General features: G+C 43.9%; 1 protein-coding gene across 1 annotated transcript; it reads right to left on the reverse strand.

The window, feature by feature from the left end:
- Nucleotides 1–27,544, reverse strand: LOC128126818 (uncharacterized). Its single transcript, XM_052764952.1, has 6 exons — nucleotides 27,488–27,544; nucleotides 27,272–27,329; nucleotides 26,766–26,774; nucleotides 26,536–26,674; nucleotides 135–201; nucleotides 1–24 (listed from the first exon to the last, which is right to left on the reverse strand). The coding sequence occupies exons 1-6, from the start codon at nucleotides 27,542–27,544 to the stop codon at nucleotides 1–3; spliced, it is 354 nt and encodes a 117-aa protein (XP_052620912.1).
- Between the last annotated feature and the right edge of the window lie 94 nt (nucleotides 27,545–27,638).

Raw genomic sequence — 27,638 nt, forward strand, 5'->3', positions numbered from 1 at the left:
TTAGATCTCCGTGAATGACATTTGCTGCAAAGGAAGTAATTCACAATCAGAATACATTGTGAAATACAGCAGCACTGCAACAATTATTAAACCAAACTACAAATATTATATTAATATTGAATACAGATACCTACCTCTGCACCAAGACCAAACCGAAATCCATCACTAAATCTTGTTCTTGCATTGTGAAATACGGCAGCACTGCAACAATTATTATACCAATATTACTTTATCTATAAATATGAAAATATTCAATCAATTTCCCAAACTGTAACAACGTAAATTCTAAAACAACTTTTCAGTTTTTAATATTGGAATTTCATTCATAAAAATTCCCAATTCTCAATGTATCACATAACAAATACATAAAATAACATCCCAAGATCAAATATATGAAACTCCGATAGTATGTACTGGTTATGCCGGTGCCTTCCCGCGATCCTCACTGGTACCTGAAACACATCACACAAACACTGTAAGCACAAAGGTTTAGCGAGTTCCCCAAAATACCAAATACAACATTTACGCCACTCGAGGCTACAGTACAACCCTCCGATCGATGTGTCTAAGCGGGACCCTCCAGTCTCGTAGCTTGTTGAACCCTCTGGTCCGGTCATAGCTCATCGGACCCTTCGATCCAGTCTGTATCGTTGGACCCTTCGGTCCGGTCTATATCGTTGGACCCTCCGGTCCGGTATATACAACATACCTCATAGATACACATAAACAGCACCCACAAATAAATCTTGCACTCGAACACACTGGTCTAGCCCTAGCCTAAACACATAAATAGCACCCACAAATAAATAACGGTTCTCAAAGGCTAGATTAAATCCACTCCTATAATTCCACAGAAGGGTAAAAGACCATTTTACCCCTCCCTGACCCAAAAGTCCAAAGGTTAACCAAAACCCTAAAAGTCAACGGAAGTCAACAAGAGGCAGCATGTGGCGTGTACGTTCTCTATATGTGGGGAATATGCCGGCGAACCACAATCGGGGTCTCAACCACTTACGCTACGCCCAACGTAAGTCTCATTTTGAGCTTTTCCTTGGATTTTGGTCTTAAACGGTTAAAACGCTCATTCAACTTTCAGATCTGACTTTCCCTAATCCTCTTATCCCATAAAGACGTAACCTTTAAGCCTTTGCATGGCTGTAAAGGTCCCTACGCACTCTAACACCTTTCCTTCTTCTTCAAAAGGTCTAGATCTCATGCATGGCTCAATATTCACGTCGAAGATTGCATTTTTATGAACATACAACTCTTATAGTCCTGAAATATGGTGGATCTAGGCCAAGGGAGACTATTTGCTCATAAAGTTTCCACCTTGGGACCAAAAACCCTAGAAATTGGTCCAAGAAGCACACAAGACAAATGGCAAGGAAATTTTTGAGCTTTTTAGCTCAGAAAGAAGCTCTAACCTCTAAAAAGCTCAGATCTACATTGTCCACCAACTCCTAACTTCCAAAATGGTCTCCTCTTCTCTTTCACCACCTTGAAATGGCACTTTGAAGCTTAGAACACCAACACACAAGCTAGAAACGAAAAAGGACTCTCTATTAGGGTTTCACTCTCTGGAATGGAGGTTGAGTATAAAGCCTTAGCATTCCTTTTATAGTGCACAAGCCACAAATTAGGGTTTTCAAATAGGCTCGCTACGCCCAGCGTACCTAAGCGAGTCTGCGTCCAAATTACGCGCAGCGTACTCTTCAGTACACCCAGCGTACTCGCTTGCCTAACATTTCAATTTAAGGGCTTAACTTGAAAACTTAGGAAAATGAGAAGAGTTTAAGAGACACACCTGAATTCGGGATGTTACAATTCTCCCCCACAAAAACCAGACTTCGCCCTCGAAGTCTCATGCTGCAAACAACTCCGGATGCAGCTCCCGCATCTCTGACTCCAGCTCCCAAGTCAGCTCGGACCCTCTTCGATGTTGCCACTAGACCTGAACCAGAGGCACCTCCTTGTTCCTCAGAACCTTGACGTTGCAGTCCAAGATCGCGATCAGTCTCTCAACATAATTCAGGCTCGAATCCACCTGAATATCCTCCAGCGATACCACTATCGACTCGTCGGCTTTACACTTCCTCAGCCGAGACACGTGAAAGGTGTCATGAATCTGGTTTAATTCCGCAGGTAGCTCCACACGATATGCTACCTTGGCCACCCTTGCGAACACTCTGAATGGAACGATGTACCGGGGCCCCAACTTGCCCCTCTTCCTGAATTGGATCACTCCTTTCCAAGGAGACACTTCAGGAGTAAAAAAACTCTGACGTGAAACTTGAGCTCGGATCGCCGCCTGTCTGCGTAACTCTTCTGGTGACTTTTAGCTATCAACAACCTCTGCCTGATGTGCTGTATCTGCTCTGTCATGTGAAGCACTAACTCAGAGCTACCCAACACTCGCTGCCCGACCTCTCCCCAACAGATGGGAGTCCGACACCTCCTCCCATACAACAACTCAAAGGGAGGCATACCGATACTAGAATGGTGGCTGTTGTTATAGGAAAACTCAGCCAATGGCAAGCGCGTGTCCCAACTTCCTCCGAAGTCCAACAAGCATGCTCGAAGCATGTCGTCGAGCGTCTGGATCGTCCGCTCGCTCTGCACGTCCGTCTGTGGATGGTAGGCGGTACTGAAATGTAGCCGTGTGCCCAACTCCTCATGGAACTTCTTCCAGAACCTGGAAGTGAAACGTACATCCCGATCAGACACAATCGAGATCAGCACTCCATGCGGCGATACCACCTCCCTCACATACAACTCTGCCCACCTCTCTGCAGAAGAGCTCTCACTGATAGAAAGAAACTGAGCGCTCTTCGTTAGCCGTTCGACGATCACCCAAATTGCATCGACACCGCTCACTGTCCTCGGCAATTTGGTGATGAAATCCATAGAAATTTGTTCCCACTTCCATCGGGGAACCTCAAGTGGCTGCAACTTGCCATGGCGATGCTGGTGCTCGGCCTTAACCCTACGACAGGTCAAGCACCTCTCCACAAACCATGCTACATCCCTCTTAATACATGGCCACCAATAAACTTTCTTCAGATCCAAATACATCTTAGTGGCCCCGGGATGGATCGAGAAACTCGATCTATGCGCCCCCCGCCTGCATACGGCACACAAATCCAACCCTAACAGGTCATAAGCCCGCGGCTATCGGTAACGAACTCCGGTACCTGCCCAATTACCCGCTCTCTCTTACGGTTCTCCGGCCTCACGACCGTTGCCTAGGCCTCCTGAATGGTGGCCAACAATGGATCCATCACTGTCAACCGCATACAGATGTCTCGAATCGGGGCACTCTCTGCCCTACGGCTCTGGGAATCAGCTACAATATTAGCCTTGCCCGGGTGGTACAGGATCTCATAGTCGTAATCCTTTACCACATCGAACCATCTCCTCTGGTGCATATTCAGATTGGGCTGATCCATCAAATACTTCAAGCTCCTATGGTCTGTGTATATGGTACACTGAACCCCATACAAATAGTGACACCAGATCTTGAGGGCGAATACTACTGCCCCCAACTCTAGATCGTGGGTGGGATACCTCGTCTCATGAGGCTTTAGCTGCCTCGATGCATATGCTTTCACATGCCCCTTCTGCATAAGTACTACACCTAACCCCAATATCGATGCGTCACAGTATACCACAAAATCCTCTATCCCTTCTGGGAGAGCTAACACCGGGGATTCGCATAATCTCTGGCGAAGTGTCTCAAACGAGGTCTGCTGCTCTGGACCCCAAGAAAAAGCAACACCCTTCTAGGTCAAACTAGTGAGTGGCACGACGATCTTGGAGAAATCCCTGATAAATCTCCGATAATAGCTCGCCAACCCTAGGAAACTCCTGATCTCGGTGGGTGACCTCGGCACCTCCCACCTCATAACCGCCTCAATCTTGGCCAGATTGACCAAAATTCCATTTTGGTTGACGAGATGTCCCAAAAACTAGATCTCTCGTAACCAGAACTCGCACTTGGAGAATTGGGCATAAAGCCTCTCCGATCTCAGAACTCCGAGGATCTCCCTCAAATGCTCATGTTGCTCTCTAGATCTCGAATACACCAATATATCATTAATGAACACGATCACTGAACGATCCAACATCTGCCGGCACACCCTGTTCATGAGATCCATGAACGCCGCCGGTGCATTGGTTAGCCCGAAAGGCATCACCACAAACTCATAATGCCCATAACGAGTTCTGAAAACCGTCTTCTGGATATCCTCATCCCACACTCTCATCTAATGATATTCCGACCTCAGATCAATCTTGGAGAACCAAGATGCTCCCTAGAACTGGTCGAACAAATCGTCAGTCCTCGGTAGTGGGTGACGGTTCTTGACTGTCAAGTTGTTCAACTCCCGCTAATCACATCTGGTGTGAACCATCCTTTTTCTTGAAAAAAAGGATCGGCGCTCCCCACGGTGAGCTACTCGGTCTAATAAACTCCTTTCCCAACAGCTCCTGAACCTGCGAGGATAACTCCTGCATCTCTGGCGGTGCAAAGCGATAAGGCGCCTTGGCGATAGGCGCTGCCCTTGGAACCAAATCGATGCGGAACTCAACTTTCCTCTCGGGAGGCACACCGAAAAACTCCACGGGAAAAACATCTGGGAACTCGCGCACTATCGGAACATCATCAATCGAACTCAGCGTCTCGGCGACCACTCGCGTATCCATCGCATAGGCTACAGACCCACTGCAGCCCTGCTGTAAACTCAGCTCGCTCTGGCAGTCGAACAAAATGCTGACCCAGAATGGGTACCCTTGCCATATATCGAAAGAACTCCCTCACTAGGGTCTCGTATGGTCACCAGCTATCACTCGCAGTCGATAACCGCTCTAAACCTGCTCATCCAGTCCATGACCACGATAACACAGACATCCCCCATCATAATTGGGATCAAATCAATCGGAAACTCAATGCCGAAAATCTCAAGCACACATCCTCGAATCACATCAGTGGCATTCACCTCTCGCTCGTCAGTTATGGAAACTTGTAGAGGTTGACTCAACGCCTCCCACTGGGTACTAATGTGCTGACTAAATGCTAAAGACACAAATGACCGAATCGCACCCGAGTCAAGTAACACCAAAGCAGGTACAAAATTCACTAGAAAAGTACCTACGCATATCGCAATATAAGCACAATATCTCATAAGTAAACATAAATAAAAGATAGAATACATACCAGCCATGACATCGGGCGCTGCGCGGACCTCCTCCGCTGTCAATTGGAAGGCTCTCCCCCGAGCCTTTGGTGCCTCGGCCTTCACTGGTCGGGCCTTAGTAGCTCGGGCAGCTAGTGCCGACCTCTGCCGCAACTGTGAGCACTCGACCTTCCGATGGCCGGTCTAGTTGCAATGGAAGCAAACCATTAATCCCTGGGGACAATCCCTCGCATAGTGTCCCTCCTTCCCACACTTGTAACACACCCTAGCTCTGCACACTCCCTCATGGATCTTGCCGCACTTCCCACAAGTGCGGCCCTTCGGACTCCTAGATCTCCAATCAGCGGGCTTTTCCCGCTTGGCTACCGGTTGGGCCTGTGCCTGTCGCCTGTCCCTCCTCTGAGACTCGGCCTCCTCCCTAACCTGAGTCTCCAGCTCAATCTCCCTCTTTCGAGCATTTTCCTGGAGCTCGGCAAATGTCCGGTATGATGAGTTTGCCACGAACTCATGGATATCCCTCCTCAATATGCTCAAGTATCGACTCATACGTGCCTGCTCAGTCGACACGTGCACAGGGCAAAACAACGCCCTCTCATGAAACATCCTCGTAATCACCGTAACAGACTCAGTTCCGTGCTTAAGGGACAAGAACTCCTAGGCTAGACGTTCCCTCTCCATAGGAGGAACATACTCATCTCGAAACTGTTGGATTAATGTCTAAGTCCATAACTATATTTGGTATGTACTTGACCTGACCCGGCATGGTCCATTTGGGTTGCACTTCACCGACACAATTTATATGGATAATCTTTTGAGAATATTATGTTTATGATTAATATTAATATATTATAAGTTCTAATATATTATTATGGAATCATATTATTTAATTTGTATTGATCAAGAATTAATTTATAATTAATTAAGTGATCAAAAGGTACTAATTAAATATGGACTCTTATATATATGGAATGGGCCAAGTTCATTTAGGTTGGGATAAGCTTTCATGAATAGTCCATGGAGTGTTTAACCCATGGATCCTAGGAGATGAAAGGTCATGGGTATTAGGGTTTAACCCTAATCCTCCACACTATATAAAGATGTCCTTGGTTGGTGAAATTGGCACTAGTGTGGATACACTAAGAGGGCTAGCCGATTTCACTAAGAGAGAACCAAGTATCCATATTCTCTAAAGTCTTCCAAGGTATCTTGGTGATTTGTGATTCCACTTGAGGCTTCCACACTATTGGGGCTAAGCTCTTAAAGCTTGAAGACATCAAGCTACATCAAAAGGTATGTCCTCTAACTAGTAGTTTGTAGATTAAGAACATCATAATATGCTAGTTAGGATTAAAGCCTTGGAAAGTTCTTATTTGCATGTATAATAGAGAAAACATAGATCCAAGTTTTATAGGGTTGCATGTACACCATAGGAGTGTTAGAATGCTCAAGACCCAACAGTGGTATCAGAGCCTAGGCTTGTTTTCTTGTTATACTTGCAAAACTGCTTAAAGAATCGAATTTCTTGCTGTCTGATCATCAGACTCGGCGAGTCCATCAGGAGACTCGGCGAGTCCATGCCTAAAAAGTGATGAAATCAATCCAACTCGCCGAGTTGGTTCATGCACTCGATGAGTTGGACCTCCAGACAGCATAAACTTGACTTTTTTGGCTGGAATTGGACTAGGAACATTACCCAAAGATGTTTTGGACTTATAAACTTGTTTTTGATGTGGTAATGTTCATGCTAATCCAATTTTAAAGATAATTGTCAATAGATTCATGTTTTGTATTAGTTTAAAGTGTTACTCTAATTACATGGAAAAGTTTGATTTGAATTATCTTGTTTATATGAGTTGCTTAGATTAATAGAAGTTATGTGAAATTGTTGTTTTCAATCTAAATTAATCTAAGAGTTGATTCTAAAATGTGTTTTTGTAACTTGTCCTCAAGTTATATGAAAAGTCACATTTAAGTTTCATAAAACTCATAAAAGTTGGCAATGGTTACAAAAGATGAAGAGTCTTGTCCTTAAGTTATGGAGGTTCAAGAGTCACTTCATTAATAAATAAATAAATAAAGTGTAACCTTAATTAATTTCATAAGTTATAAAATAAAGAAAAGTTAATTCTTTTATTAGTTTAAAGTCTTCCATAACTTGTCCTCAAGTTATGGAACTTGAAGAGTTTTTGGATTAAAACTACTTTAAACACATAAGTTATGGAATTAATTAGTTTGGAATAGTTTCAAAACTTGCCCTCAAGTTTTGGAATTTGAAAAGTTTTCACTTATGAATACTTTAATTCCAAGTTAGCCCTTATAATTTTAAAGAGTTAAAATTCAACACTTATACTTTATAAGGTGGGTATAAGGTTGTTGCCTATAAAATGGCAACTTAATGGGTGTCCACTCACACCCACCGCTTGCTTGACTGGTGGAGGGGCATTAGCCGAACGGGTTTGACAGGACTATAATTCTCCCTTCACTAAAAGTATTAATGATAAATACTAAGTAACTAAACTCTTAATAATACCCAATCTTAGTTACTTAGGAAAATGTGAATAAGGTGCTAATCCATGAAATTACACTTTACACTTTGTCTAAGTCGTTAGTGGAGCGTGTGTGGTTAACCGGCACACTAACCTGGACTTAACAAGGTAGGTAAAGGGTGACTTAATATTTATCATAGTATCGATGGAGCGTGTGTGGTTTACCGGCACATCGATTAAGGGGTAAACACTTAAGGGTACCAAGTAATTTGCATGGTTACTTCACACCTTGTTTTGTGATCCTCGGCATCCCAGTCACAAAACCTGAAGGGCACACTCGAGATTGAAACATGCCATTGAACAGTTCAATGAATCTCAAAGATCTAGGAGTTTCAAAACCAATTAAAACCTAATAAATCATTTCGTTTATCTTGGTGGAAATTGGTGAATCGTCATTCACCTACCATCAAATATTTTATAGCTTGGATTATGGCATCCCTCTTCTAAGTTATAAAATAGTTTGTTGGGTCCTAGTCTTAATATTTCATATTGGGTGTCATATTAAGGACTTTAAAATCAACTATCTTGAATATCTCCCAAAAGATGTCTGGTTTAGACATATATGATCTTCCTAAATCTCTTGAAACAAGCTTTCCTAAATGAAGATGATGTCCTATGGAAATCATACTTCATTCACCTCCTCCAATTATTCTCCTTAACCCACAAGTTCTTGGAAAAGTTTAAGGTCACTCAGGCCCTATAAGCAAGGCAAGGTCTAGGTGTGGTCACATCTTGGAGATGTAGTCACATATTGACAAGCCGAGAGAGTTGGATGTCAAAGTCTTGAGAAAGTTGGTGGTTCAATCACTTTCTAAGTCACATAGTGAGTTCCTTTGGGACACCTATGAAACATGCTATGACAAGACTCTTAATGATCTTATCTATTTGTTAAGATCAACTTCCTTAAAACTTGATGGACATTGACAATAGTGACACAGGAAATCCCGGAAAGCATTCTCTTCCCAATGGAAAGGGATCGGCCATAGTCAACTCGGTTGACCAAATGGTAAAGAGAAAAGATAAGTTTGTGATAGTCCCGTGTACCATTATCAAAGGGTCCATATGTTTATATTGCCAAAGGAAGGGGCATTGGTTGCGTAGCTGCCAAATTTACCTAAGGAAGTTAAAGTCAATAAGTTTGACTCTACTTCAGGTAAAGTCCACTATCTAACTCTGCTAAGTTTTGATTCTGAGATTCCTGATACATGATGTGACTGGGTCACATGGTGATGTTTTAAGAATCAAAGAAAGGTGAAGAAACTTAAAGAAAGAATATGCTGAATCTGATGGCATAGATGGATTTCTATCGCATAGTTTGAAGATCGGATTCTTGAGCTACTTCTTAGGAGTTATGAGATATTGCTTAGGAGTAAATAACAACAAGTTTTCATATGGATTGTAAGGATAAGTTTTTCCGCAAAGTTTTAAAATAAAAGAAAATTTTTGATTTTATTTATTTTAAAATATCCTTACAATGGCATTTGAGGAAAAAATGTTGCTCATATGATTCCATTAATAGCAAGAGTGGAGATATGAAATTGATTCTTTCATTTGTGGTAATGTCTAAATTTACCAAATAAGGAAAGATTCTCATCACCCAAGTCTCAATTGGATTGGAACTTGGAATGATGCAAGTTGTATAGCATGATGAATGAGAACTTTCAAGTTTTGGAAAATTAAGACTAATTACTTGTTCACATGGATGTGTGAGTCAAGTAAAGGACTAAGGGATCGAGTACACATTCTTGTGCACTGATTAAGTCCACTACAAAAGTTTGATAAGACTATTCGTCATAGTTTACTAAAGCTTAGTAAATATGATTATACTTACAAGCTTAAGTGTAACTCTGAGACATTGGAAAAAGGTTCCAATGTAAGGCAGAGCGAATAAGAAGAATCAAATTAGGCAGAAGGATAAAAGTTTCTCAAATCTGAAAAGATGGGAGAGTACTTTAGTATCAGTTTTTGTGATCATCTTAATGATTAAGAAACCATAGCATAATTTGTTCTCTAAGGAAATCTTAATGCATTCTTATGACTTAGAAGAGGAACTTGAATTGTTGAAATGGTTAAATCATGAAGATGAGTCATACTTCATTCCAAAAACAATTTTGAGAGTCATACTCCAAGATTGTAACTTGAGTGACATGTCTTAAAGAAGGTTTAAAACACTTGTCAAATGTAAGAGTAAAAGTTTTCTACTCTTGTACATTTGAAATTGGTAAGTTGTGATGTTTTGGATAAAACAAAGACCAACTAAGACCAATTGTGTGAAGTGTTTGTCTTGATTAGAATCCACACTATATCTTGGATATTTGACAAGGGTGTCTTATAGGTCAAGAGGACAGTGGGAGTCTTAATGGTCTTGAAAGTCTCAAGAACTAATCAAGAATAGAACCTGAAGTTCTTCACTAGCACACGACTTGCGGTTTATAACCTATCGTGTTGACATATTCTGTGCCCATTCCAGTTAAAGTTGGCTTTGCATATGAGTTCTTAGAGTTCTCAATTTGTTGCACAACAACTTGGAAGCAATGGCAGGCCCTTGAGCTGCCAGGTGGCAAGAAATTAAGATTGAGTTCAGTCCATATGAGTTTGGATTTGTCATTATCCCTGTCTTGTGACTATGGTTTTGATAATTCACATGGATAAGAACACATACACCATTAAATCTAAGTGTCATAAGGTTTCTCTCCGATTCATGAAAATGACGGTGAGGAAACACTTTCACTAAGTAGAATTTAGCTAGATAGCAATTGTGATATTTGCATTCTCAAAGTCGTTAGTCGAGCGTGTGTGGTTTACCGGCACACTAACCTGGACTTGTGAGAAGTAGCAAAAAGGTCTAACCATTATGATTACGGCATCCCTCTTCATAATTGTTTAGACACACAAGTGTGCTATCTAAGGGAAGGTGTATGCTTTTGATTAAATTTTATCAAAACAATCTAGTATCAGAAATATGAACTTTGCTAAGAAAGTCAGCTGATTTCTGAGTACATGTCAAAGCTAGTGGGAGCATAAGTGTTATGCTAATAATCATCATGTTAGTGGGAACATGATAATTATGATATGTATTGCAAGTTAGCAATGTTAATTATAGAAAACAAAAGTTTCAATTGGGAAAGACTTGTTTTGCTATAATTAAGGGAGAGGAAATTATACTTCATCTCAAATCTATAAGCTTAGATCGTGAGGTTTTAATCATTTAGTCAAGGATATATATGAATTTCATGTTGGAATGGCTCAACATAAGGAATTTTTGTATATAAGTCCATTATTTGCGTTCTAAAATTCGATTATGATTACGGCATCCCTTTTGATAATCTGAATTATGAGAACTTGGCAAATTGAAATGGAAATGTTATAGCAAAAGACTGGTTTAGTCTTTATGTGAGACATCATGAATCGATTCTCATATGCTTCAGATATAGGATCGATTACATGTGTTATATTCATCCTTTCTAAAATTTTCCAAATGCCTGGGGCATTAAGAAGGGAAAAGATTTAGAACTGGATATGACTAAAAGGATTAAACAATTGTTGAGGACAATCTAAGGTTTACCAAAGATTGGTTGCTCAAGGACAGTTGGAAGTATAGTGATAATTCTGGAAGGACCATATTGACATAATCTGTAAGGAGGCAACTCTTGGTCAGAAGTGATAGTCAAAATGGAATCTGGAAATGTTTCAAAGTTAGAATTTTCAATCTGTGTAAGATTAAGGAAACTTAATGCAAGAAGGATGTTTCCAAGGAGCTGATCTCCTTTGGAATACTCTGTAATGATTGTTGTCAAGTCTTTCTGGCTTTGTGCATAATCATTACAAGGGGATCAATGCATATAAGTTTAGAATCTAACAGATTTCAGTAAATGGCATGAATTTGGAATTCTTGTATTTGCAGTAAGGATTTGGGAGTGTGACAAGAGAATCATTGAAGTTATGTTCAATGGATCTAGTTCACAAAGTAAAGATCATAGACAAACATAGTATGCATACTTGGTGTATGGAATGACTAGTGTCTAGAAAAAACATAGTGTACATGCTTGGAGCATGGGACAACTATTGTTTTAAATTTAAGAATAAAGTTGATAGCTGAAACAGTATACAATGAATAACGTGTAATCATATGGTGATAAATAAAAGGTGTTTTTATTTATGTTCATAGGGTTTGATACCATATTGGATTCAATTATTATTGTGTTTCACTTTGCATGTTTTGACTTCCCGAATAAACTAGGTTATTCTTCTGGAATGACTAAGTTATTCAAACCATCCACAGTCGGTCATATGTAGGAAGTAGATATGAATTAAGCCTGTCATGGGTTGGCTTGTAGAGATCTAAGGTGTTGGACAAAGGGCTACAACAGTCATGAGTGCTCATAAGTTCTGAGTATTGGATTCAACCCGCGCTCATTGGAATCACTTCATGGATTTTATCACGAGTGATCATGAGACGATAATATCTTATATTCTTCAAACCTAGAGATATGAGTTGTTACTATGAGTTGGTTGTACATTGATTGCACGAAAACGCATTTGGTAACTCGGTGCTATAAAATGTGCTTTTTTGTATGATTCAACAAGTAGTAGAACAAGCCATATGAGTCGAAGTTTATCCATTCCTTTTACATTCGGGATAAAAGCGATATCTGTGGGCCCCTCGATGATTTGATGATGACAAATGGAAGTGCTCGGCTGGGCCAGGACTGATTTGATTTGTTCAATTAGTCTGTCGTCATAAATCGGAAATCAGGAGACAACAAATGGACAGAGAGAATGATTATAATCTATGTCTCAGTCCATATGATATCTAGAATGGAGGAATATATGATCCCTTATCTAATGGACAAGTTCGTTGACAAGATCAGAGTTCGACAGCGGCTTGAAGAGCTACGATTGCCAGTTAGGTTTAAAGTCATACACAATAATAGTGTTAGACTTATCCAAGTGGGAGACTGTTGGATTAATATCTAAGTCCATAACTATATTTGGTATGTACTTGACCCGACCGGCATGGTCCATTTGGGTTACACTTCACCGACACAATTTATATGGATAATCTTTTGAGAATAGTATGTTTATGATTAATATTAATATATTATAAGTTCTAATATATTATTATGGAATCATATTATTTAATTAGTATTGATCAAGAATTAATTTATAATTAATTAAGTGATCAAAAGGAACTAATTAAATATGGACTCTTATATATATGGAATGGGCCAAGTTCATTTAGGTTAGGATAAGCGTTCATGGATAGTCCATGGAGTGTTTAACCCATGGATCCTAGGAAATGAAAGGTCTTGGGTATTAGGGTTTAACCCTAATCCTCCACACTATATAAAGATGTCCTTGGTTGGTGAAATTGGCACTAGTGTGGATACACTAAGAGGGCTAGCCGATTTCACTAAGAGAGAACCAAGTATTCATATTCTCTAAAGTCTTCCAAGGTGTCTTGGTGATTTGTGATTCCACTTGAGGCTTCCACACTATTGGGGCTAAGCTCCTAAAGCTTGAAGACATCAAGCTACATCAAAAGGTATGTCCTCTAGCTAGTACTTTGTAGATTAAGAACATCATAATATGCTAGTTAGGATTAAAGCCTTGGAAAGTTCTTATTTGCATGTATAATAGAGAAAACATAGATCCTAGATTTATAGGATTGCATGTACACCATAGGAGTGTTAGAATGCTCAAGACCCAACATAAACATCATGGTGAACCTCTCCCAGGTCACCGCAGTAAGCTCTGCCGTAGTGAAGGCTACCATCACAAACTTCCACCAGTCCTTCGCCCCCAACCGAAGTTGGTTTAGTTCAAACCGAACTCTCAAATGCTCTAGACACGAGCAAGTATAGAAACATCCCTCAATATCAGAAATCCATCTCATCGCAGCGATCGGATCCTGCGTCCCGTCGAACTCTAGTGGTTTCGTGTTGCTGAACTCTCGGTACAACAACGAGTCACCCTCCTACGGCCTCGAAACAGATACAGCTGCGGTGGGTGCAACAATAACAACATCAATAAGAGAAACGTAACGCTCGTCAAACGTCTCGATCAGAGTGGTCTTGATAGACCCAAACATCTCTGGTATCTCGGCTCCGATGGCAGCAACCACCTCCTCATGAATCAACCTGCGGATCTCCTCATCACTAACACCACTGCTCTCAAGTGTGTGACGTGTCCCAACCATGATGTCTCTCTGAAATACAACAAAAAATATCAGAGATCCGCTCGAGCATACTCGAACTCGATAACTCAACCCTACTTGTTTCCTAGTACCCTAATGATTCTTACTTGGACTGCGCACTGATATAGTGTCTTTGGTAGTACGGGCCCTTATACTACCGTCCACACCGCATCAGTATTCACCCCAAGTCCTCCTCCTTGGATACCAGATCACAAGTACTCTACATCTCGCTAGCATAGGCTACCCTTCGGTAGACCTCTGATAAGCTCCTCACTGCTACCTACTCACTCTCAAGCATCTAATAGTAGCAGAAATCTTCCTAGGCTAAGGAATCACAAATAAGGCCACTCAAATCCTATTATGAATACCTAGCCTACTCTAACATGCATAACATATCATAATCATATCTCATAACACATAATGCAAGGGTATTTTGGGAAATCACCGTTCGGGCGCATGCTAACCGTACACACTGCTTCCCCCTCTTTTTTTCTTTTAAAAAATATTGTTTATTTTATTAAAAACTTTCTCAAATGCTCAGTTTGAGTTTAGACACGCCCGAAGGTGCATCCGAATCCCTCAAACCAGGGCTCTGATACCAACTTGTAACAACGCAAATTTTAAAATAATTTTTCACATTTTAAGATTACAATTTCATTCATAAAAATTCCTAATTCTCAATGTATCACATAACAAATCCATAAAATAACATCCAAAGATCAAATATATGAAACTCCGATAGTGTGTACTGGTCATGTCGGCGCCTTCCCGCGATCCTCACTAGTACCTGAAACACATCACACAAACACTGTAAGAACAAAGGCTTAGTGAATTCCCCAAAATATCACATACAACACTTACACCACTCGAGGCTATAATACGACCCTCCGGTCGATGTGTCTCAGCAGGACCCTCCAGTCCCGTAGCTCGTTGGACCCTCTGGTCTGGTCATAGCTCGTCGGTCCCTTCGATCCAGTCTGTATTGTTGGACCCTTCGGTCCGGTCTATATCGTTGGACCCTCCGGTCCGGTCTATACAACATACCGTATACATACAACAAAAATGCACATAATCTCAAACATACACATAGCATACAAGACCCTTCGGTCTACACATAATACCACTCTAGGTAATGTATAGTGAGAATACTCAGCTCGGGTATCTCAGATAATCTCGCACTCGAACCCAATGGTCTAGCCCCAGCCTAAACACATAAACAACACCCTAAAATAAATAACGGCTCTCAAAGGCTAGATTAAATCCACTCCTACAATTCCACAGAAGGGTAAAAGACAATTTTACCCCTCCCTGACCCAAAAGACCAAAGGTTAACCAAAACCCTAAAAGTGAACGGAAGTCAACAGGAGGCAGTACGCGGCGCGTACCTTCTCTGTACGCGGGGCGTACACCGGTGAACCACAATCGGGGTCTCAACCCCTTACGTTGCATGTACTGAGAGTTATGCCCAACGTAAGTCTCAATTTCAGCCTTTCCTTGTATTTTGGTCTTAAACAGCTAAGACACTCATTCAACTTTCAGATCTGACTTTCCCTAAGCCTCTTCTCCCATAAAGTCTGAACCATTAAGCCATTGCATGGCTGTAAGGGTCCCTATACACTCTAACACCTTTCCTTCTACCTCAAAATGTCTAGATCTCGTGCATGGCTCAATATTCACATCGAAGATTGCATTTTTATGAACATACAACTCTTATAGTCATGAAATATGGTGGATCTAGGCCAATGGAGACTATTTGCTCATAAAGTCTCCACCTTGGGACCAAAAACCCTAGAAATTGGTCCAAAAAGCACACAACACAAATGGCAAGGAAAGTTTTGAGCTTTTTACCTTAGAAAGAAGCTCCAACCTCTGAAAAGCTCAGATCTACTCTTGTCCACCAACACCTAGCTTCTAAAATGGCCTCCTTTTCTCTTTCAACACCTTGAAATGGCACTTTGAAGCTTAGCACACCAACACAATAGCTAGAAACGAAGGATGACTCTCTATTAGGGTTTCACTCTCTGGAATGGAGGCTGAGGATAAGGCCTTAGCATTCCTTTTATCGTGCACAAGCCACAAATTAGGGTTTTCACCTGGGCTCGTTACGCCCATCATAACCCTGGGTACGCCCAGCGTACCTAGGCGAGTCCGCATCCAAATTAAGCGTGCAAGTACGCGCAGCGTACTCTTCACTATGCCCAACATACTCGCTTGCCTAACATTTCAAATTATGGGCTTAACTTGACAACCTGGGAAAAGGAGAAGGGTTTAAGAGACACACATAAATTCAGGATGTTACACGAACCCTAACCTGTCCACTTGACTTCGAAACAGGTCCGCAACTTCACCGTCTTCCGTAACAATACAATCGGTATGTGCTCTGCAAACAAAATCAGCTACTCTAGTGTCATGTTAAACCATATTTAAGAACACATTAAACACATAAAGAGATAAATTCTTTTTCTTGCCATCTATGTTCTTGTATGTGATCAATGGCTGTATACACATCATCCATAATTTCATGTGTAACACCTGATTCTTGGTATGTATTTGTGATTATTAAATCTCTTTAGTTTGCATAATTACCCTTGGACTCGGCGAGTTGAGGGACTGACTCACCGAGTAGAAGCGGGACTAGACACGACATCTACTCGGTCTACTCGGCGAGTAGGTCCGATGGACTCGGCGAGTAGACCCTATTTGGACTGAAACCCTAACCCGGGTGTTTGCACCCTATTTAATCGATCTAACCTAGCCTCCACTTCCCTTGGCACTCCCAGAGACCTGTAGAACGAAACCCTAGCCTCTTTTGTGTCCTTGTGAGTGATTGTTAGCATTTTGAAGGTGATTTGGGGCTTGGGAGAAGAAGGAGAAGTTTGAAGAGTGCAAGAAGGGAAGGAGATCTGGAATCTACTCTGTGAAAGGCCTCTATTCAGGTGGAAAATACCCTAACTTGATCTTTAGCTCGTTAGTTCCCTTTTGTCCCTAAGAAAAGAGGTTTTAAGCCCTAAAAACCTAAATCTCTATGTGTTTATGGCTAATGTTCTGCAAGAACTTCGATTGTGGACCTTTTGGACTTCATAGTAGCTTGGAAGTGCATGTTTGAGCTCATAGGGCCATGGATGCACGTAAAGTTTACAACTTTATGTGGTAAATGAACCCTAGGACCATGGATTTGTGGTCTGGAAGTGTTGCATGTCCTAGATCTGGCCTACTCAGGTAGTGGGTCGAAGGACTCGGCGAGTCCCAAGGTGGAACTCGGCGAGTTCTATGAAGATGGTCGTCGACTCGGCGAGTTGGATGAACAAACTCGGCGAGTCCTATGAAGATTGCCTGGAACTCACCGAGTAGTTCTTCAAACTCGGCGAGTAATATGAACATCCACAGAACACGAGGGGTTTAAGCGTCAAAGGCTCAGCCCTTCATACCTGTGCACGGAATTAACCGTATAACGTGGTCCCGAAACCCCCAAATCCTCGAATGGGGTGTTTTGGTGTGGATTGGAAGCAAACAGAGGACCTGCTCGAGGAACTCGGCGAGTTGCTCGCAGAACTCGGCGAGTTGGTACTCGAGTCGGCCCCAGAGTCCCGAATAGCGAGTCAGGGGTGACTCAGTGAGTGAAAGAGGGACCTGGTGAGTGGGACCGGATCAGTGAGAGATGGACTCGGCGAGTTGCTCTCTGGACTCGGCGAGTCCAGTCAACTAGAAGTTGACTTTGACCTGGTCTTTGACTTGGTGAGGGGTAAAAGGGACATTTTACACTAAGAACATCTAGCGTGTTTGGGTGATCGTATTGTGGGAATTGCAGCCGGAGGGTTTCCGGAGCAACAGCAACAGTAGTAGGTGATCAATTCCCACACAGACCGGCAGCTATTTCGAGGTGAGTTTCCTTTCCAGTAGGAACGGGTCTAAGGCACCAAGGCCGACCCGTGTAGACAAGATGCTAGTACTAGATTGTGGGCCGAGCCCGTATCTCTGGGTTTAGTCAAGTATGATATATGTGTTAATATGATAGAGTTGATTATACTTGTTGTCTGCGTGATACTTGTATGTTATGGGTTAGCGGTAGAGTGTGGGCAGGGACCGTATCTCTCTGAGGTCAGAGTGTGGGCTAGGCCCGTATCTCCCAGATAGTGAAGTGTGGGTAGGGCCCGTATCTTCACAAGTGTGGGCGAGGCCCGTATCTCCCGGCTAGCGAAGTGTGGGCAGGGCCCGTATCTTCCCGAGTGTGGGCAAGGCCCGTAACTCCTAGCTGAACATTGGTTGTTATATGTTTGCATGGTATGGGGTATTATGGGGGAACTCACTAAGCTATGTGCTTACAGTTATAGTTTTGGTTTCAGGTACCTCTTCGTCGAAGGGGAAGGAGCCGGCGCGGTAGCGGCACATCATGCACACACACGGATTTCCGCACTTACGAGATTCTCTGGGATTTATACTCTGATATTATGATGATTGTATGATTTGATTTTTAGACATGACTTACGTTTTGTTATGGTTCGATCAAACAATGTTTTTAACAATTAATGTTCTTCTAAAGTAATGTTTTAAAACGAAAATTTTGGGTCGTTACAAGTTGGTATCAGAGCCCTCGTTTGAGGGATTCGGACACACCCTCGGGAGTGTCTGAACTCAAATCGAGGGATTAAAAGATTTTCTAAAAGAAAATGTTTTCTAAAATTGAGAAAAGAGTTTTGAGAAAGAACGAAGTGTGTGATGTGCACGACCGGCCGAGCTCAAGTAAGTATTCCCCAAAGTACCCATACAAGTTTATGATATGTTTATCAGCTTTTGTAGAACAACATGCTAGAATAGGACTGAGGATCTAGGAGTGATGCCTTATGTGCCTGCTTAATGTGTTTCAGTTGTATGAGGACTTGCATGCTAGTTATGGAGTAGACAGTAAGTAGGATAGCCTGATTAGGTTATGCATTGTAGTAGGAGCTTAGCACTTTATGCTAGCTCAGTTCCTGAAAGTAGATAGAGTTAATTGAGATTGTTACCCTTATCTGAATGCTGCTTGCTTCGTGCTACTTGGGACTCTGAATAATGGGAATTAGCCATTAGGCGAATGCGTCACGTCACATGTGATCAGGGTTGAATAATCTTAGAGTGTCGGATTTGATCCTACTGCGCAGCTCTTGTTTGAGTCCAACCGTTGTAGGGACGAGTCGGGTACTCGAAGGATTATATAAGCCTCATAACATGTGATGGTATTCGGGTAATGGCTAATTGGCATTACAAGGAGGCCTGCAGCAGCTGAGGACGGGTTAGAGTGGAATTAGAGATTTCCCTAGGGCAAGCCTAGGATGAGTATAGCACTGATCAGCAATAATGAAAGGGATCTGGTGGAGTCGAGGCATTCCTTGAAGAAGGTACAGATAGATGTGGAAGGTAGTATGGGCCCGTACTACTAAAAGCAGAGGATGCGTACCCGAACCAAGGAAGGCCAAGATAAGACCAGGGAACTTGTAAGTGGTTGTAATCCCTCAGGAAGTATTAGTATCACTAATGATTGTTGTGATGTATTGCAGAATGGTGGTACTTCGATCGAGGCCGGTAGATGGTGGTTCAGGAGAGGGGTCAGGTTCGGGATCAGGTCCCGAGCCGGTGGATGAGGGACTACGCGAGTTCATCGCGTCAGAGATCACCAGGGGTATCCTTGAGTCGACTCCCATTATCTTCGGGTCGATCAAGGAAGGGATCATCGAGTTGATGGAGGATCGCCTCAGGGCGTTCAGGAGCGACATGGCATCTGGCCACTCGGGATCTCGCACCCTGTCCTTTAAGGACTTCAGGGGCAGTGGTGCGCCGGATTTCCATGGGGTGAAAGACCCCATTGCTGCCAGGCGATGGATTGCAGACATCGAGTTTGCCCAGTTGACTAGCTTCTGCCCCGAGGGGTCGAAGGTGAGGTATGCAGCAGGATGTTTACGGGACTGAGCCCGGGATTGGTGGGAGTCAGTGGGTGACTCGTTGGGAGCCTCAGCTATCGAGGTTATGACCTGGTCGGACTTTGTGACCAGGTTCAGGGCGGAGTTTGCGCCGACTGTCGAGCTTCAGCAGCTGGCCAGGGAGTTTCTAGACATGAGGCAGACGACAGAGACTGTGGCGGAGATCACCGCTAAGTTCCGGTAGAGGGCTTTGTTGGTGCCCCAGTATGCTGGTGACGAGGACATGAGGAGGACTCGTTATCATGATATGCTACGAGCTGACATCCGGGAGCATGTTAGCTTTTCGGCTTGCCCTACCCTGGACTTCATGATTGCCAGGGCGAGGGAAAGGGAGATAGATTTGGAGCACATCCGGAAACAAAAATTAGAGGAGGGTCAGGCAGGAGGGGCTTCGGGGAAGAAGCCCAAGGCATCAGATGGTAGGCCGAAAGGCCAGTCAGGACCGAGCCGCTGTGGGAAATGCGGTAGGACGCATGTGGGGGCATGTAGGATGGGATCAGTAGGCTGCTACAAGTGCGGCAAGGCAGGGCACTTTAGTAGGGATTGTACTACTCCAGTTTCAGCTATTCAGACATCGGAGTTGCTGTGTTTTCATTGCAACCAGAGGGGCCACAAGAAGGCCAATTGCCCCCAGTTGATAGTTTCAGCGCCGATGAAGGCGCCAGCTCCAGCCACCCTGCGGATCACGGATGGCCGGCAGGGCAAGGAAGAGGCTCCAGTAGTGAGGAGCCGAGCATTCCAGCTGACTATCGAGGAGGCACGCGCCGCACCCGATGTGGTGACGGGTATGATTCTTTCCCTCTATCTTATTTTTATGATGTTATGTTATTGATATGTGCTCTGTATGTATATGTATGCATTAGGATCGTTCCATGTGAACGGCCTCCCAGTCCAGGTGTTATTTGATTCGGGTGCATCCCGATCATTCGTTTCCTTTGCGCTTAGCAAGAAGTTTCATGAGCCATCAGGCGAGTTGGATTGCCCTTTGGAGGTGGAGATTGCCGATGATCGATCGGTGCGAGCATCGACGGTATTTGGAGATTACGTGTTGCATTTTTTCGAGGAGCGCTATTTGGTAGATTTGGTTCCCATACCGTTGCGTGGGAACAAGGTGATTATAGGCATGGATTGGCTGAGCCCTAATGGGGCTGTGATAGATTGCACGCAGCAGCTAGTGCAGGTCAAGACCCCAAGCGGGGGAGAGTTAGTGATTCATGGTGAGAGGCCCTAGTATGGATCCGTTGTATGTTCAGCAGCGAGGGCTAGGCGCTACCTTCAGCAGGGATGCGCAGGATATGTCGCGTATGTGATGGATACCCGGGAGGCGGGTAAGGCGACAGTGAGCGAGGTTCCGGTGGTCCGTGACTTTGTAGATGTTTTCCCAGAGGAGCTTCCTGGGATACCCCCGGAGCGACAGGTGGAGTTCAAGATTGACCTTGTTCCTGGTGCGGCTCCGATAGCCAAGGCACCGTATCGGTTGGCTCCTCTCGAGATGCAGGAGTTGTCTACGCAGCTGCAGGAGCTGCTAGACAAGGGATTTATTCGTCCGAGCAGTTCGCCTTGGGGAGCCCCGATTCTGTTTGTGAAGAAGAAGGACGGGTCGCATCGGATGTGTATAGATTATCGGGAGCTGAACAAGGTAATGGTGAAGAACTGTTACCCGCTTCTGAGGATTGATGACCTCTTTGACCAGCTTCAGGGAGCATCTTGGTTCTCCAAGATTGATTTGCGATCGGGTTATCATCAGATGAGGGTCAGGGAGGAGGATATGCAGAAGACCGCGTTTCGGACGCGCTATGGCCATTATGAGTTCGTGGTGATGCCGTTTGGGCTCACCAATGCTCTTGCCGCGTTCATGGACCTCATGAACCGCGTATGCAGACCGATGCTGGATCGGTCTGTGATAGTCTTTATCGATGACATCTTGGTTTATTCCAACACTCGGGAGGAACATGAGGAGCATCTGAGAGAGGTGTTAGAGACCCTGAGGAGGGAGAGCTTGTATGCCAAGTTCTCCAAGTGTGAGTTTTGGTTGCGCGAGGTGCAATTTCTTAGACACCTCGTCAACCAGAACGGGATTCTGGTCGATCTGGCCAAGTTCGAGGTCGTCATGAGATGGGAGGTTCCGAAGTCTCCATCTGAGATTCAGAGTTTCCTGGGATTGGCAGGCTACTATCGGAGATTTATCCAGGATTTCTCCAAGATAGTCGTACCCCTGACGCGGCTGACGAAGAAATCCGTGGTCTTTCGGTGGGGACCCGAGCAGCAGGCTGCATTTGAGACACTGAGACAGAGATTGTGTGAGGCGCCGATCTTAGCCTTGCCAGAGGGCGTAGAGGATTTTGTGGTTTATTGTGATGCGTCCATTTCTGGGTTGGGCGCGGTACTGATGTAGAGGGGGCATGTCATTGCCTACGCTTCGAGGCAGCTCAAGCCTCACGAGGCGAACTACCCGACGCACGATTTGGAGTTGGGGGCGGTGGTCTTTTCCCTCAAGATTTGGCGGCATTACCTCTACGGGGTTCGATGTACCATCTATACGGACCACAAGAGTTTGAGGTACCTCATGGATCAGCCGAATCTGAACATAAGGTAGCGTCGATGGTTGGACGTGGTGAAGGATTATGATTGTGAGATCCTTTACCACCCGGGGAAGGCCAATGTGGTGGCCGATGCGCTTAGCCTCAAGGCGGCGCCGATCAGAGACGTTTGTATGAGGATGACCGTGGTGACTCCCCTGTTGGAGCAGATTCGGGAGGCTCAACAGGAGGCTATCAAGGAGGAGCATCGAAAGAGCGAGCGTGTGGTGGGTCAAGTTTCCTCCTTTGATTATGATAGCCGAGGACTATTGACACTACACTGTAGGGTGTGGGTGCCGTATCACGGAGGCGTGTGCCAGATTTTGATGGAGGAGGCGCACAAGTCCCGATTCTCTATTCATCTCGGGGCGACGAGGATGTATAGGGATCTTCGCCTAGACTATTGGTGGCCCTGCATGAAGCGGGATGTGGCATGGTATGTCGAGCAATGTTTGACCTGCAGGAAGGTCAAGGCCGAACATCACAGACCGCATGGCAAGATGCAGCCATTGGATATTCCGCTGTGGAAATGGGAAGATATCACGATGGATTTTATCACGAAGCTTCCCAGGACCGCACGTGGAGTGGATTCGATTTGGGTCATCGTGGATAGATTGACCAAGAGTGCCCACTTTATTCCGATTCGGGAGAGCATATCGGCCGAGAAATTGGCCGACATCTATATCAGGGAGATTGTGGCACAGCATGGGGTGCCAGTATCGGTGATCTCGGACAGGGATGTGCGTTTTACTTCCAGGTTTTGGAAGAGATTCCATGACGAGTTGGGCACTCGTCTGCATTTTAGCACTGCCTTTCACCCGCAGACGGATGGGCAGAGCGAGCAGACCATCCATACTCTGGAAGATATGCTGCGGGCATGCGTGCTAGACTTCGGTGGTAGTTGGCATACCTATCTTCCCCTGGCCGAGTTCTCCTACAACAACAGCTATCATACGAGTATCGACCGCCCTCCCTTCGAGATGTTGTACGGACGGAGGTGTAGGACCCCGATATGCTGGGGTGAAGTTGGCCAGAGGGTCATGGGGAGCACCGAGGTGGTGCTCAAGACGACCGAGAGGATCCAGCAGGTCCGGAGCAGGCTTCAGACTGCTCAGAGTCGGCAAAAAAGTTATGCCGACAAGCGTCGATCCGATTTGGAGTTCTAAGTCGGGGATATGGTTCACCTGAAGGTGTCGCCCTGCAAAGGCGTCATTCGATTCAGGAAGCGGGGCAAGTTGGTCCCGTAATTCATCGGACCGTTCAGGGTTGTAGCCCGGGTGGGCGAGGTGGCGTATAGGTTGGATCTGCCAGCCGAGCTCAGCCAGATCCACAGCACTTTCCATGTCTTTCAGCTGCGAAAGTGCTTAGTGGACGATTCAACGGTAATGCTGTTGGAGGATATTCAGGTTGATGACAGCCTAAATTACATCGAGCGCCCAGTCGTAATCCTCGACATGAAGTCGAAGGATTTGAGGAACAATAGGGTGGAGCTAGTGAAGGTGCAATGGCAGCACCGCAAAGGTTCAGAATGGACTTGGGAGCCGGTGGACGAGATGATGGAGCACTATCCCGAGCTGTTTCAGGATTGAGCAGCAGACTTCGAGGACGAAGTCTAAAAGAAGTGGGAGAGATTTGTAGCACCTGATTCCTGGTATGTATTTGTGATTATTAAATCTCTTTATTTTGCATAATTAGCCTTGGACTCAGCGAGTTGAGGGACTGACTCGCCGAGTAGAAGCGGGACTAGACGCGGGATCTACTCGGTCTACTCGGCGAGTAGGTCCGATGGACTCGACGAGTAGACCCTGTTTGGACTGAAACCCTAACCCGGGTGTTTGCACCCTATTTAATCGATCTAACCCAGCCTCCACTTCCCTTGGCACTCCCAGAGACCTGTAGAACGAAACCCTAGCCTCTTTTGTGTCCTTGTGAGTGATTGTTAACATTTTGAAGGTGATTTGGGGCTTGGGAGAAGAAGGAGAAGTCTGAAGAGTGCAAGAAGGGAAGGAGATCCGGAATCTACTCTATGAAAGGCCTCTATTCAGGTGGAAAAGACCCTAACTTGATCTTTAGCTCGTTAGTCCCCTTTTGTCCCTAAGAAAAGAGGTTTTAAGCCCTAAAAACCTAAATCTCTATGTGTTTATGGCTAATGTTCTGCAAGAAATTCGATTGTGGACCTTTTGGACTTCATAGTAGCATAAAGTCCCTGTGGTTGAGGTAGTGGAAGTCCCCAATGAGCATAGGACCTCTTGTATAGCTTGGAAGAGCATGTTTGAGCTCATAGGGCCATGCATGCACGTAAAGTTTACAACTTTACGTGGTAAATGAACCCTAGTACCATGGATATGTGGTCTGGAAGTGTTGCATGTCCTAGATCTGGCCTACTCAGGAAGTGGGTCGAAGGACTCGGCGAGTTCTATGAAGATGGTCGTCGACTCGGCGAGTTGGATGAACAAACTCGCCGAGTCCTATGAAGATTGCCTGGAACTCGCCGAGTAGTTCTTCAAACTCGACGAGTAATATGAACATCCAAAAAACACGAGGGTTTTAAGCGTCAAAGGCTCAGCCCTTCGTACCTGTGCACAGAATTAACCGTATAACGTGGTCCCGAAACCCCTAAACTCTCGAATGGGGTGTTTTGGTGTGGATTGAAAGCAAACAGAGGACCTGCTCGAGGAACTCGGCGAGTTGCTCGCAGAACTTGGCGAGTTGGTACTCGAGTCGGCGCCAGAGTCCCGGATAGCGAGTCAGGGGTGACTCAGTGAGTGAAAGAGGGACCTGGTGAGTGGGACCGGATCAGTGAGAGATGGACTCGGCGAGTTGCTCTCTGGACTCAGCGAGTCCAGTCAACTGGAAGTTGACTTTGACCTGGTCTTTGACTTGGTGAGGGGTAAAAGGGTCATTTTACCCTAAGAACATCTAGTGTGTTTGGCTGATCGTATTGTGGGAATTGCAGCCGGAGGGTTTCCGGAGCAGCAGCAACAGTAGTAGGTGATCAATTCCCACGCAGACCGGCAGCTATTTCGAGGTGAGTTTCCTTTCCAGTAGGAACGGGTCTAAGGCACCAAGGCCGACCCGTGTAGACAAGATGCGAGTACTAAAGTGTGGGCCGAGCCCGTACCTCTGGGTTTAGTCAAGTATGATATATGTGTTAATATGATAGAGTTGCTTATACTTGTTGTCTGCGTGATACTTGTATATTATAGGTTAGCGGTAGAGTGTGGGCAGGGCCCGTATCTCTCCGAGGTCAGAGTGTGGGCTAGGCCCGTATCTCCTAGATAGTGAAGTGTGGGCAGGGCCCGTATCTTCACAAGTGTGGGTGAGGCCCGTATCTCCCGGCTAGTGAAGTGTGGGCACGGCCCGTATCTTCCCGAGTGTGGGCAAGGCCCGTAACTCCTAGCTGAACATTGGTTGTTATATGTTTGCATGGTATGGGGTATTATGGGGGAACTCACTAATCTTTGTGCTTACAGTTATAGTTTTGGTTTCAGGTACCTCTTCGTCGAAGGGGAAGGAGTCGGCTCGGTAGCGGCACATCATGCACACACACGGATTTCCGCACTTACGAGATTCTCTGGGATTTATACTCTGATATTATGATGATTGTATGATTTGATTTTTAGACATGGCTTACGTTTTGTTATGGTTCGATCAAACAATGTTTTTAACAATTAATGTTCTTCTAAAGTAATGTTTTAAAACGAAATTTTTGGGTCGTTACATCATGGGTGCAATTCATTTAACCGTACTCGTGATGGAACGAGGGTGTTGGTGTAAGATTAAGCACAAAGCTCGTCGTTGGACCACCATTTATGCTAAGACCTAATAAAAAATTTATATATATATATATATATATATATATATATATATATATATATATATATATATATATATATATATAACATACTACTTTTCCTCCAATCCATTAACTATAAACAAATACCAAACCTGTAGTTTGAAGTTCAATGAGAAGCTCATGAACACCACCGTCGTCCATCAGCTCCTTATGAAGAAGAAGTGTTTTGTGGTAGTAGTTAAACAATAACCTACACACATATCATATCATACCACCCAGCATCAACAAGAAATTTCACGCTACATACTATGGCATTAGAGGTTACAGGGTAGTCTCTTTTTGCATCTAAAACTGTGTTCTTTGCCATTTCCATGTCTGCAGACTTGTCCACATACACATGACAAAATCCATCTGGATCATGTAAAGTTAAAACAAACAAGATTTACTACATTGAAATTCCATGCTTCCTATCAACAATGTATCCATATTTTTGACTTCTTACCAGCATGACCTAGAACATGAATTTTTGTTGAAGACTTAATTTGAAAAACAAGTTTATTGTTGCCTCTTGGTATCACAAGTTTATTACATGTTTAGCTCCATATATAACAAAAAAACCTTGAGCAATTCAGGAATCTCATCTCTAGAAGTCACAAGTCCAATTAGTCGTCCACCAACTTTATTTGAGAAAAAAACTATTTTTGCCACCAGCCTACAAGGAACTATTCATTTTGTCTTGTATGTTCAGTGTAGATTCAAGACTGAAAACAACCTCAGCTGTGGTAGGGCGCTCCATTGGATGGCTAAGCAAACATCTCTTTGCAATTCGAACAAACCCATTCCAACATTTTGTGGATATTTCACCTTTTATATCAGAATCAATCTTAAGACCAGGTTCAAAATTCAAATATGAAGCAATGCCACATATGTGTAGATAGAACACATGAAAAAGAAAAAAAAAACAGAGACAAATTGTCTTAACTTATAGATCATTCAGGTAAATGTGACCTAGAAGATGAACCACATACGGCCATTTGTCTTGAAATGAAATGCCTTGTGAAGCAATCTACATGAACAAAGGAAAAAGAAAACAACAGTAAAAATGAAATCAAGCATGCAGATATAAAATTAGGGCTTCAAATCTTAACCCAACACACAGTCAGTCGTAGTGGTAAAAAACAATTAGCGCACAACGATCATTACACAGATTCATATGTATGTTACCTGAAGCACAAGTTGATCGTATATATCAGGGACTTTGTCGTACGATCTTGACGCCATTGCGTCTGTGAGTTGAGAGAAATCCAATGAAAAGCATATATGAAAGGGGAAATTAAGATGAATAGAATTGAATAGCCAACAAGTACCTTATCCA

The sequence above is a fragment of the Lactuca sativa genome, chromosome 6 (assembly GCF_002870075.4).
Source record: "Lactuca sativa cultivar Salinas chromosome 6, Lsat_Salinas_v11, whole genome shotgun sequence".
NCBI lineage: Eukaryota > Viridiplantae > Streptophyta > Magnoliopsida > Asterales > Asteraceae > Lactuca > Lactuca sativa.

Bases quoted from the DNA above. Each gene is read 5' to 3' on its own strand.
- LOC128126818 (XM_052764952.1), bottom strand. From the start codon at position 27,544: ATGGCGTCAAGATCGTACGACAAAGTCCCTGATATATACGATCAACTT. The intron at 202-26,535 runs GTATGATATGAT...TAATTGTTGCAG, and splicing joins TTTCTTGTTGATGCTGGGTG to TGCTGCCGTATTTCACAATG. The intron at 25-134 runs GTAGGTATCTGT...CTTCCTTTGCAG, and splicing joins GGTTTGGTCTTGGTGCAGAG to CAAATGTCATTCACGGAGAT.